The sequence below is a fragment of the Helianthus annuus genome, chromosome 13 (assembly GCF_002127325.2).
Source record: "Helianthus annuus cultivar XRQ/B chromosome 13, HanXRQr2.0-SUNRISE, whole genome shotgun sequence".
NCBI lineage: Eukaryota > Viridiplantae > Streptophyta > Magnoliopsida > Asterales > Asteraceae > Helianthus > Helianthus annuus.
The window spans coordinates 78,892,772-78,904,751 of NC_035445.2; the positions used below are offsets into that span (position 1 = coordinate 78,892,772).

General features: G+C 35.1%; 1 protein-coding gene across 1 annotated transcript in view; it reads left to right on the plus strand.

Annotated features, from left to right (window-relative positions):
- The window catches only part of LOC118485791, a 35,230-nt gene extending 28,046 nt beyond the window's left edge, over window positions 1-7,184 (plus strand). The window contains exon 2 of the mRNA XM_035982242.1: window positions 7,061-7,184. Within this exon, the coding sequence (XP_035838135.1) occupies window positions 7,061-7,184 (124 nt within the window). The remainder of the gene's footprint in view (window positions 1-7,060) is intronic.
- The last annotated feature ends 4,796 nt before the right edge of the window (window positions 7,185-11,980 follow it).

Sequence of the window (11,980 nt, forward strand, 5' to 3'; positions counted from 1 at the left end):
ACCGGGTGAAGACACAAAGAAGCTGATTGAGAGATACTGCCACCTTGTACGATCAATGTCGATGTTAAGTATTGAAAAAGATCGTGAAGAATGGGTAGATAAGTTAGCTGATGCGTTACCGCAGAAAGAGTGGGGAACTTATCTGATGATTCTGAAGAACACGGGGTGTTTATGATGGGGTTAACGATCTCTCAGTTTATTGAAAAGATCGAGGAGTCAGGATTTGGAACAGCAAAAGATAGCTAGGATGAGTAATCCGAATGGTCAATAGGATGTAAAGATGTATTACAAAGGTGGTGTTCCGTTCCAGAATCTGAGAGAAGTCCAAAATCCAAACTGCTTTCAGTGCTGGCGATTCAACAAAAAAAGCTGATCAGAATTCAACCAAAAGTAGCAGCGGATTCTCATCATATCCAAGTGTCAATCCTAAAGAATCAAACACAAGCTTTCAGTCACAAAGCACAAAAACTGGAAATGGCTATGTGATTCAGTGTAATATAGCTCTAAATCTTCTAGAAGGTCAAAGCTTCTCAGAAGACACTGCTAAAGACCACATGGCTCTTCTTGGTTCAGTGTTGTTATCCTATGAGGGTCTAGTAGCTGGTCGGATTGGAAATCCTATGCTCACCAAGAGGATTACGACCAAATAGACGCCGAAGAGATGGAATTAATGGATATCAAATGGTGTCTTGCAAGTGTTCTTCGACGTGCTGAAAAGTTTTAAAACTATTACCGGGAGAAATGACTTTCTTGATTCTCATGTATCTACTTTAGGTTTTGATAAATCTAAAGTTACTTGTTTTCGTTGCAGGGAGAAAGGCCATTTCAAACGGGAATGCAAGGGTAGAGAAGCTAGCGGTGCTCAGAATCCATTCGGAAAAGACGACTACTACCGGAAAGCCATTTATCAGCAAGTTGGTCAATCACAAGACTCACAGACGGCTCATGGTAGGAAGATTGAAGATTCTAAGAGAGCATGTTTAGTGGACTTCAACTGGAGCAACTACATATCTCCTGATAGCAAAGCCTGTATAGTTGATCAAGATGATGAGATACTACCTGAAGGCTTCAGTTGGGATACGTTTGTTGAAGAGAGAGGAGAGTTCAAAGCTTTTATCGCCAAAATTGTCAGAGAACCAGACATGTTTGCTACCTGGATGAAGTCTATTGGAGTGAATGTGACGAGTGAGGATGAAAGTCTGTTACGTCTGATGAAAATTCAGAAAGTGTTGATGAACTTTCAGAAAATGTTGAGGAAATTTCACAGAGTTCAGATGAGAATGTTGAAAATGTTGCTAGTTTTGAAAAAGAAGTTGTGTTTGATCAAACACCATCTGATTCTAGTTTATCGGATGATGATTCTAAAAAATCTGTACAGTTTGATCAGTCACCAGTTGATAGTAGCAGTGATGATGAGGAAGAGAAACATATAAATGTTGCAAAATCTCATCTTTCTCCTGAAAGTTTTCATTTCTATTTTGCAGATCGCTTGGAAAAGGTGAAGGAGAAACGAGCTGCTAAGGAACAACAACAACAGAAATCTAAAGATGATGTTCAACATGTTGAAAGTGATGCTGAGGGGAATGATAATACTGAGCTGGTGAGTGACGAAAAGATATCAGAAGCTGAGAAGGTGAAAGAAGAAGAAAAAGTGGTAGAAGTTGTAAAAACAATCGAAATTGAGAAGATTGTTGAAGTTGTCAAGCCTTGCAAGAAGTGTTTGGAAGCTTGCAAGGGATGTGCAGCAAAAGATGACATAATAGCTGAGTACGAGAAGAAGAAAGAGCAGTTACTGTTTAACCTCAACTACGTGAAAGAATCGTACGATGTATTGAACAAAACAGTAACTGGTCTCCAAAAGACAAACTCAGAGAGAGAACAAGCACTGACGATGATGAATGCAGTCATGATGTCAAAGCAAAAAAGCCATAAATTTCTACATCGAATAAAGTGCTAAGTGGAAGCAAGAGTTGGAGATAGAAAAGATCGAGAATGAGAGAATTAGACGTTTGTTACAAAGTTATTCTAGTTCTGATTATCTCATTGATCGTATTTACCCAACTGTTGCAGGTATGGAAGCTTTTCAAGACGAGAAGCAAAAGAAGAAGAAAGATTGTGGTAAGAAACCGACTGTTAGCTATAACAAGTGTCCGCCTCCAATTTGGGAAGGGTATTCTCCTAGAAAACCAAACGAAGAGCAACTTGAGAAAGCAGTCAATATAAAGCTAAAAACCGACACAACTGATGTTTTACCAGATAACATTGATGTCACGTTTACCTCATCCGATACTGATCATGAGTCTGAGTTAATCAAAAAGGTGGTCGATCAGGTGTTGTATACTGATGAGGAGTCCGAGTCAAAGTCTGAGTCTGGAAAGTCAAATTCGTCAGTCAACAGGGAAAAATTCGTCGGTCAAACAGTCTTATAGTAAAGAATTTTTGTTATGAAAAGCAAATTTAAATGATGAAACATTCGAAGTTGTTTACACTTTGAATGGTTCTGACAAATTATATTACAACAAAGAGTTCCCGATAATGAGTATTAAAACAAAATTGATTAACAAAACTTTCAAACTAATAGAAATTAATATTCCTGAATTGAAAGTTTTGAAAGGTTTTGAAAAATCAAAAAAATATACTTCAAGAGTTCAACAACGGTTAAACAAGAAAAAAGGCTACAATTTTGGTTCCGGTTTTCAAAAGAAATCTAACCAAAATCGTAGTTACAAAAAGAAAGGTCTTGGTTTTATTCCACCAGATAATTATAAAAATAATAATAATTCTAAAACAAAAACAGAATTTGTGTCAGGTGGAAGCTCAGATGAGGAACAGAAGAAACCATTCTGGAGACAGTCAAATCAAGAGTTTCTTGCTGAAAGGAAGAAGAATGGAACTGAAGTGTTGTATCAAAGAGAGACTCGTACCTGTTACAAGTGCAATGAAGCTGGTCACATTGCATGGAATTGTTCAAAGAATGCAAAAACAAAACAGGGAGTTTCTCAGAAATTAAAAGAAAAAGTTGTTGATATTGAACCACCAACTGAAAAACTTAAAGTTTTTGAAAATTCAACTTATGAGGTAGGTGAGTGTTCGAAGAAGAATATGTATGAAAAGAAAGGTAAAAACAACCAAATGTGGGTTGTTAAGAAAGTTGATGTGAATGTCGGCGATGAATCTGGTTCCACAAAGCCAGAAGAGCCACAGGTTGAGGAGAAAATTTCAGTGCCTGATGATGAGTTTCCATCACTGAAATTTGAAGACGTTAAAAAGAAAATTGGAAAAGTTGATATCTCGAAACAGTTTTACACAGAGAAAACTGAATTTGATGTCGAGAAAACTTTTAATGGAAGTGTAAAGAAAATTTTTGGGAAAATGTTGAATGGGAAAGCAAAGGGGGTTAAAGATTTTTATGCGACTAAAAAGGCAACATACAACCCCACTGCTAAAGAGTTGAAAGCCATCAAGTCTGAGAAGACTTGGATGGAAGTTTGTTTCCCGTAGAAGTCTTAGGACTACGCCGGAGATCCCAAGTTTATATCGTGGATCAGGAATTGGCATCATTATTGTATTTGAAAAGTTTGTTTGAAAGATTTTGAATAGTGTTTGAATGTTGGCAGGTTGAAGGACTACGCCGGAGCTTCCAGATGAGTAAGTGTGAAGCAGGAATCGGCATCCTGATTGAAAATGTAGATGTAATATTCCTACAATTGGTATTGATTGGTTGTACCTACAAATGGTAATTTTTACAAGTGGTAAAGTAGGTACTTGAGTGCAAAACGGTAAATCAGGGACATTAAGTTGCACTTGATTTACTAACATGATAGAAAAACTAACAAGATGAATCATAACCCCGATTTTAACACATGTTTAACCTTCAAGTGGTTAACAACAAACTCATTTTCCAGAAAAATCATTTTGATTAAAATAAACTTAAATTTTTTGAGATCTAAATGAGAAAATGGTTTGTGATAGGGGGAGTTCTGATTGTTTATGCCTAGTGAATGGCGATTTGATGTGATTTGATGTCAGTTGTCAAGTTTCTGTACAGTTTGTTTTACTTTTTACTTTTCAAGTGGGTCAAGAGTCTAGTAGTTTTCAAATTTCCTTTGAAATGTGTTTGCATTTTAGGGGGGGGGGGTAAGAAAATTTCAGAAAATCCAAAAACATTTGAAAATTTGAAAAAAGCCAAAAACATGATAAAATTCAAAAATGAGTTTCGTTGTTAAAAGATGAAATGATAGTACATCAGTAGGCTGTCACAACATGCTAAAGAAATGTAAAGATAAAATGTGATAAACAATCTCTCTGTGGATGTGCCAGTAGGTTTTCGCACATTTAATAGATTATGACGAGATATAAACTAAATTTCAAACTTGTTTGTTCTATGGATTAACACAAACTTGAATATATAGGTAACCCCTGAAATCTTGTTTGAAAAGTCTCTTATTCTGAGATACTAGGTCTTTATGCTCAGTGATATCTGGGGTATTTTCCCGGGACTTCTGCTGTATGGAAGTACTGACCTAGTCCCCGGATAATGCTTTCTGCAAAAGCTTGAAACATAGCTTCGCCCTCAGCATGCTGATGAAACAATAAAATTGATAGTCGCTGCTGTTGAAATTAAAAGATCCTCTAAAGGGGACACACCAAAAGTCGAAGCCGTCATCTCTCTGCGTATACGAAAGTATCGACCTGAGCTCTCACAGCACTCGCATCTAATCCCTAAACAGATACCATCTGTGGTATACTCACCTGTAAGACTGAATATTGGGATCTGGATACGGGAGTATATTCAAGTAGTGAGACACACGAATAAGTCAATATCTAAGGCATTAACATCGTATCTCGGATCAATTGAACTTTGTGTGAAAATTTCAGTGGATCGATATACTGGCAATCTAAGTGAATTGTTTAGAACTTAAAATGAAATGAAGCTTAACGGTGTTGGTGACATGTCTCAAAAACTGATATGATCCTCTTACACGAACTCACAAAAATATTGTCTGTAAACATTTTTTTACTGCTTTTCATGTTTCGTTATTACAAAATTCAAAAAGATTTTGTGTGCGTTTTAGCATAAACTTTTGGAAAAATTCAAAAAGATTTTCGACAAATGATATTGGAAAGCTGATTTTCAAAATTCCAAAGTGCTAGACATGATGATCTTGTTGTGAGGGGGAGTGCTTCAAATTGTCAAAATATAGTTGTCAAATCAACAAATGGTTCATCATAATCTGAGGAAGAGTTGTAGTTTGTGCACATGCATATGAGAGAGAGTTAGTATTGGTGCACTCAAGTTGTTAAATTTAAAAATCTGATTGCTGGGTAAAGAACATGTGCAGATATAGTCAGGTTTTGATTTTGGATCTGAAGATAGAGTGTCAAGTTTCGATTTCTGAAGACCTCTGTTTGAGCCATGTTGATCAATTCTGAGAACCTGTGAAGACCAGACAACGATCCTGTAGATGTTGCTGAAGAACAAGAGAATGCCAGCAAATCGAGAGGGGGAGTCTGAAGATACCTAAGTAAATTGAGAGCCAGTTTTCAATCCTGGAACTGATAAACTTTAGGAATCAAGAGATCTGTTTAAGTGAATTGATGAAGATATAATGAGAAAAGCCCAGAGACTGATCAAGACTGAAGATGTGAAGACACAGTATTGTTGTGACTCGATGAACGACTCCATCAACATCTGAGGGGGAGTTTGTTGGTGCACTACATCTGTTGATTTCGTCTTGGATCAAGTCTTATATTGTATTGTATAGATTAGGGCACATTCTACGAGAAGATTGAAGATTGTATGTGTGTAATAGGGAGGTTTCGCTTATAGGGTCATATCCTAGAGGTTTCGCTTATATGGTAAGCTATAGGTTTCGCTTATGTGTTCACATGAGGTTTCGCTTATGTGAACATGTCACTTGAAGTGAAACCTAAACACTATATAAACCCTTAAAGCGAAATCATTTGTAACTTTGATGATTTCCATACCGAGGTGCTGTCGGTATGACGATTGAGCTGTAAACGTTGATAAATCAATAAAACAGAAGATTAAAGTGAAGTACAAGCTATTTCTACCTACGTTTCTTGTAATTCTGCACCTGAAACGTAGTTGAACGCCTCTGAACGACTCGTTCGGGTCAGTCCTCGATCCTACAGGATCCGATCCGGTTTCTTCAAGAGCTTCATTGTATGCCGTTGTAAAACACGTCCACAAGTCTGTATTTTGACCAAGAACTATGAAATCTTCCCTTCCACCCCGGGTAATCATTTACATGCATGAGTTTTGGCCGGCGGATGTTGCTACCAGTTTCATTTTCGCTCAAAAGAAGACTTTGTATAGTTTGGTTTTGGTTTGCCACAAACGACCATTGACTTGCGGATATCATTGCGGATTGTGAAGGCATGAGAGATTCAACCCACGATGTTGCGGAACTATTTTGTGAAGAACTGTTACTTGTGCTTGACTCTTGAATCCAACCCCAAGGATTTGTAGTCATGTTTGACTAAGAACAGAGGACTGATGTGGCTACTGTAAACTGTAAGCAAAGTTAAGTGAATGAGATAATTATGAAACGAAACAGACATTTGAAACGAAAAGGAACGAAACAGACACTTTTTCAAAAGCTATCGAAACACATGGATACTTTAAAAAGAATCAAAACAGATGGATATTTTTAAAGTTATCGAAATAGATTTTTGAATTTAAATGGACCTTGTATAGGCTTTTTTTTTTTTTTTTTTTTGAACGGCATAATGGACCTTGTATAGTGATCTCTATTTGGATGAGTGGATAATCCCAAGTGAAACTCTATTTCGATATGTGTGAAAATTCCAAGTGAAACTCTATTTATTTCGATGAGTTTAAATTAAAAAGAAACCTTCTATTTCGATGAATTTGAATTAAAAGAATAGTGAATTTAATATTATAATAATATATAGTTTTTTTTAATACTTCTATTATGTTAATATTATAATAATAGTTATTTAAAACTTTTTTGGTTGATTTTCTTTCGGTTATCTTTTAGTGTTTTTTTCTATATTTTCTTTTTATTCTTGTCAGTTGTCAACGATTTCATGCGCAACGCCCTCGTAGTGATTTCAAAACATTAACTATTATCGAAACAACTAGGAGGAACATCAATGATCAATACAAAGAAATAGACAACCACATTGAAATAGAATAATAAAGAAATCCCCATCATCGAAACATGTTGAAACAAGGCAATACATATCGAAACAGTATCATTGAGTATCGAAATAGACTTGTGTCTATTACGATAGATATCACTTGAATATAATAAACCTGTTTCGATGGATGCCCTTGATATTCTGTTTTGATACAACTTGAGACTATTTCTCTTCATTTATTGAGCTATTTCGATTGCTTGTGAAGATATTTTCTTCATGTGGATCCACTAGTCTGTTTCGACGACATGTCTTCAACTATAAAGTTATCCTATTTCTATAAAATGGATTCCATCCTAATACTTTATGTTTCGATGACATGTATTGCATTCCAAGGCATTTATGTTTTGATGTCTTCAAACTTGTATCACTCTCTAATTTTGTTGTCATAACTTAATAGGAGGAAGTTAAGCATGTTCTCTTGATACTCGACGAACCGCGACAAACCGAACCATGCTGCATCCACAAGAAGCACATCAACAGACTTCCTTTTTTTAGTCGCCTGTTAAACAAAAAAAAATATGGGTAGATTTTAGTCAAATAGAAATTTGTTGCTACAAAAATAAAATCAACCTACAAATGTAACGGATACCTGGCAATTTTTTGGTTCACTAAATGGAACAAATTTGGCACCAATAGTCAATTCAATTGGAGGACTACTAGAAACTGGGCAATTGTCACCAAAATTTGTCACCGAAAAAAAATCGTCGCAAATTTAGCCACCAATTTCTCACTACAATTAGAAATAAACGTATTTGTTGTTGCACGGTGGCTAAGCGGTCACAAACTTTGTGACCGTTTATTATTGGTTGCAAATTCATGAGAAGAAATTAATAATTTATAAAATATATTATCTGAAAATAAAAAGGTGTAGTTGAATTGCCACCGTGTTAGCGACCGATAAAATTTTAGCGGGTTTACTTTTATCTTGGGCGCCTCTCCACTAATTAGGGTATTAATTCAATTTTACTTCAAGACCCATATTCACTTCTCATTTGCCCCTATACACCATTCCAGGTTTGAATCGAAGAACACAACGATCTAAGCAAGGTATGATTCTTGTTCTCATGACTTTTTAATCCTATGCCTTTTATTTTTCTAATAATTAGTTTGAATTGTCGTCCACTCCAACAAGCTAACTTCAGTTAAGATCATAGAACCCTAATTAATTGCAATTGCCTTTTTTCCATGATGGAATTCTTTTCTTCTATATCAACCAATGTGGATTTGATCATCCACAAGTCTATAGTAAGACAAAATAGTATGCTTGTCTTCCTAAATTCAAGTTTTTTATTTAACAGAATATGACTTAATGTGATTTTGTTTGGCCATAGTACTGGAATGTTGATTTTTTTAGAGTTTTGTTTTGGAACAAAACAATTTCATAGCTATGTTTTGGAAAGTAATGATGTAGTTTGGCCACTGCTAACTACTACATCAACATATGATCTGAACATGTGTATCAAAGCAGGTGCAGTTCTTGGTTCTAAAATTTTCCCATAATTGGTTTAGGTTTGGTTCTGGGTAGAACCCAACAACACCCATAGAAACCCATGAGACCCGTTTGTCAATTTTGTTTTTCCCACGCACAACTTTGGAATTCATGCCCTTTTTCCTATAAATGGATCTGTTTGTTCGTCTTATGGCTTTTCTTAGATCATCCCTCTTCAGTTTGATCAAGTTTGAAACACACTGCTTGTAATATTAATATGTATTTGTGTTTCTTGTCTTTTTGTTGAGTGATATGCTAGTTAATTTAGATCTTGTTTCAATTATCACTACATGACTGTACATAACTTTAATTTTGTGGGAGCTAAACAACCAAACAATTTTGGTTTCGTACATAATGTTATGAGAACCGAACCATTTAGAACCATTTAATAACAAACTGAACCAACTATGTAGTGTACGGTTTGGTCCCGGTTCTTGAAATACACCGCCATTGATTCTCAGTTCCGGATTGGTTCGGTCCAGTTCCGGAGGGTCCAGCCCGTCTGCTCACCCCTAGTTTTATATGGTAACTTTGTTTAATTATTTATATGACTTTGTTATCTAAAATCTAATACAGTAATGAACATGTACTTTTTATTATCACTATTTTATCAATGCACCTTTGCCGCCTTTAACTACATAAGTCTTTGTAATTAAGTGGGAATTTAATTTTTGGTGTATCTTTGTATCTTTTGATACAAAAAGATGGTAAATAGTATAGCAACTGTAAAATTGAGATTGTAATGCATTCTTTTATCTGAATATAGCAAACCAAACATCGGTTTTGGCAGTGGTATTCAACTTGTACCTACAACAGCAAGTAACCATACCCAAAAATCTATAGGAAATGAATATTTTGGACTAAGAATGCAGCCAGAAAAGTAAATTAACTATTTGAGTTAGTGAAAAAGTAAGTGACTTTGTTGGAGTGGAGTTTTGTGGTGTATAGTTACTCCCTATGAGTTGTGAGTCATAAATGGTTAAAACCCTAGATCTCTATTTATTGACAAATTTATAATGCATACCATCTCAATTTGCAGTTCATATTGACCAACAGGTGACACACAGTTTGGATTCTCAGTCTGTATGTATGGTAAACTGTTAAATATTAGAATTGTGTGATATTAGGGGTGTTAATTATGCCGGGTTGGTGGGTTGACACGCTGCGGGTTGGTGAGTTGACAGGTTGTGGGTTAGCGGGTTGAAATTTGCAACCCGAAACCAACCCATATTATTATTCGTGTCAAAGATTTAACCCTAACCTACACCCACATAAATTTGGTCAACCCGAACACGACCCATTTAACCCATTTTGTTAAATGAGTCGTACATGTTGACAAGTTATAAGCGGGTTGTTGGGTTGTAAGCAGGTTAGCGATAACGTGTTTAGTGGTGTGTATGAGTATGATGACAGAAAAGTAAATAATATGGTGTGTCAAAAGTCAAATCTAACATTATTATAACTAACCATATAAATGGAAAACCGAAAAAACAAAAAAAGAAAGTTTTTTTTTCTGAATACTTAAACGAGTCAACCCAAACCCGAACCTGACCCGTTATTAAACGGGTCGAGTTAGCCGACCCAAACTTTTTTTTTTCGTGTCGGGTCCAGGTCGGGTTTGTGTGCATTTGTATGATTTCCCGCTATCACAATTCAGATCTAATACCATATTTGGAAAAGTGTATGGGTTAGACAATGTTAGTCACCCATGTGTACATAGTAGAGAAGACATTGAGGTATGCTTATTCCTTTTTAGACTTAAATTTTAGGGTAAATTACACTTTTCGTCCTTTATGTTTGAATAGGATTGCCGTGGATACCCTTTAACTTCAATAATTACAGTTACAGTCCTTTATTTGGAAAACTGATTACACCCAACGTCCTTTAGCACTAACTTAGTTAAAATTTTCAGTTAAATCAGACATGTGCCTTGCACATGAGGTTAAGTTGGTAATTTTACGCTACCCTTTTATTTAAAAATTTACTTATAAATAAATCCCTATTCTTTTCGGTCCTTCTTCTCCACTTGTCCCTACCCCTTCCCTCCATCTCTCTACCCCTTCCCTCCCTCTCACCAACTCGGAGACCACTCACCGATTTCGCCCCCCATTTCCGTAAACTTTGCTCGGTAAAAAGGTTGGCGGTGGATGGGGGTTCGTACCGAGTGGGTTTACCGCCCCACTCCGCTCACCCTTACAAGCATAGCGCACTACTATTATTAGACCCACATTGACAATTCATTTAGGATCTTAATTTATTATCTTTTAGCTTTAAATTTGTAAAGTCCCTTTTCTTTTTCATGAGTGGTAAAAAAAATCCTGATTATTTTGGTTTCTTTCTGTTTAGAAAACAATATATTTTGTCGATGATGGATTAAATGCCGTGTAGAACCAAGTTTTTTTACACAAGTTTTACAACACTGATTTTGAATAAGCAATTTATTAATCGTCGTGTTTAAATGACGGGTTAGGTTTTGCAAGTAACAAACTTCATGCATTAACATCTACATTTGTTTGAATATAAGTTGAGATACTTGTCACAACGTGCGAGCATTCCGAGAAGTATCTATATATAATAGAAATTTTAGATATCACCAACTGTATATTTTATAAACAAATAAAAAGTTAGTGTGATTTAAAAACAACCAAGACTCATTTACCTTTCTTAGGGGACTAATATGTTCTTAGAAAGTAGTGTTTTATGCATATTATAAAAGAAACTGTTAGCATCTTATTTTAAAATCAACTAGTATACGAAATCCGCGTGTTGTTATAGAGATGTTAAAATTTCTAAGGACAAATTTTGACAATGTATACATTAATATTCACCTTGCATAAAACATTTACATTAAGATAAAAATAAGCATGCATAAATGAAAATTTCTGAATTTTAATTATAAAACATCATATGGTTGTAAAAGGAAAACAAAAACTATAAAAATTGAAACATAAAGTAGTTTTGATTACTTATTCATTTGTACTTTCCTTACTTATAAATTATCACAAAACTTTGTTTTGAATGAAAGTGGCACATGAATGCAAACACAGACAACGATACAATTAGAATTTTATAAAACATAATATTTTAAATTTTATAACAAAAAAAAAACAAAACAAAAAAAGTGAGTTGACCACATATAATAAACATGGTCGGTTAAAAAAATGAAAAAAAAAGACGAAGGGAAAAGTTTAAGATGTAAAAAAGAAAGTTTAACTACATCTATAAGTGCCATGTTGTAACTTGATTTCTATATGTTATTGTATACGATTGATTATAAGTTGAACCATTGTCAAGTGTGCAAAG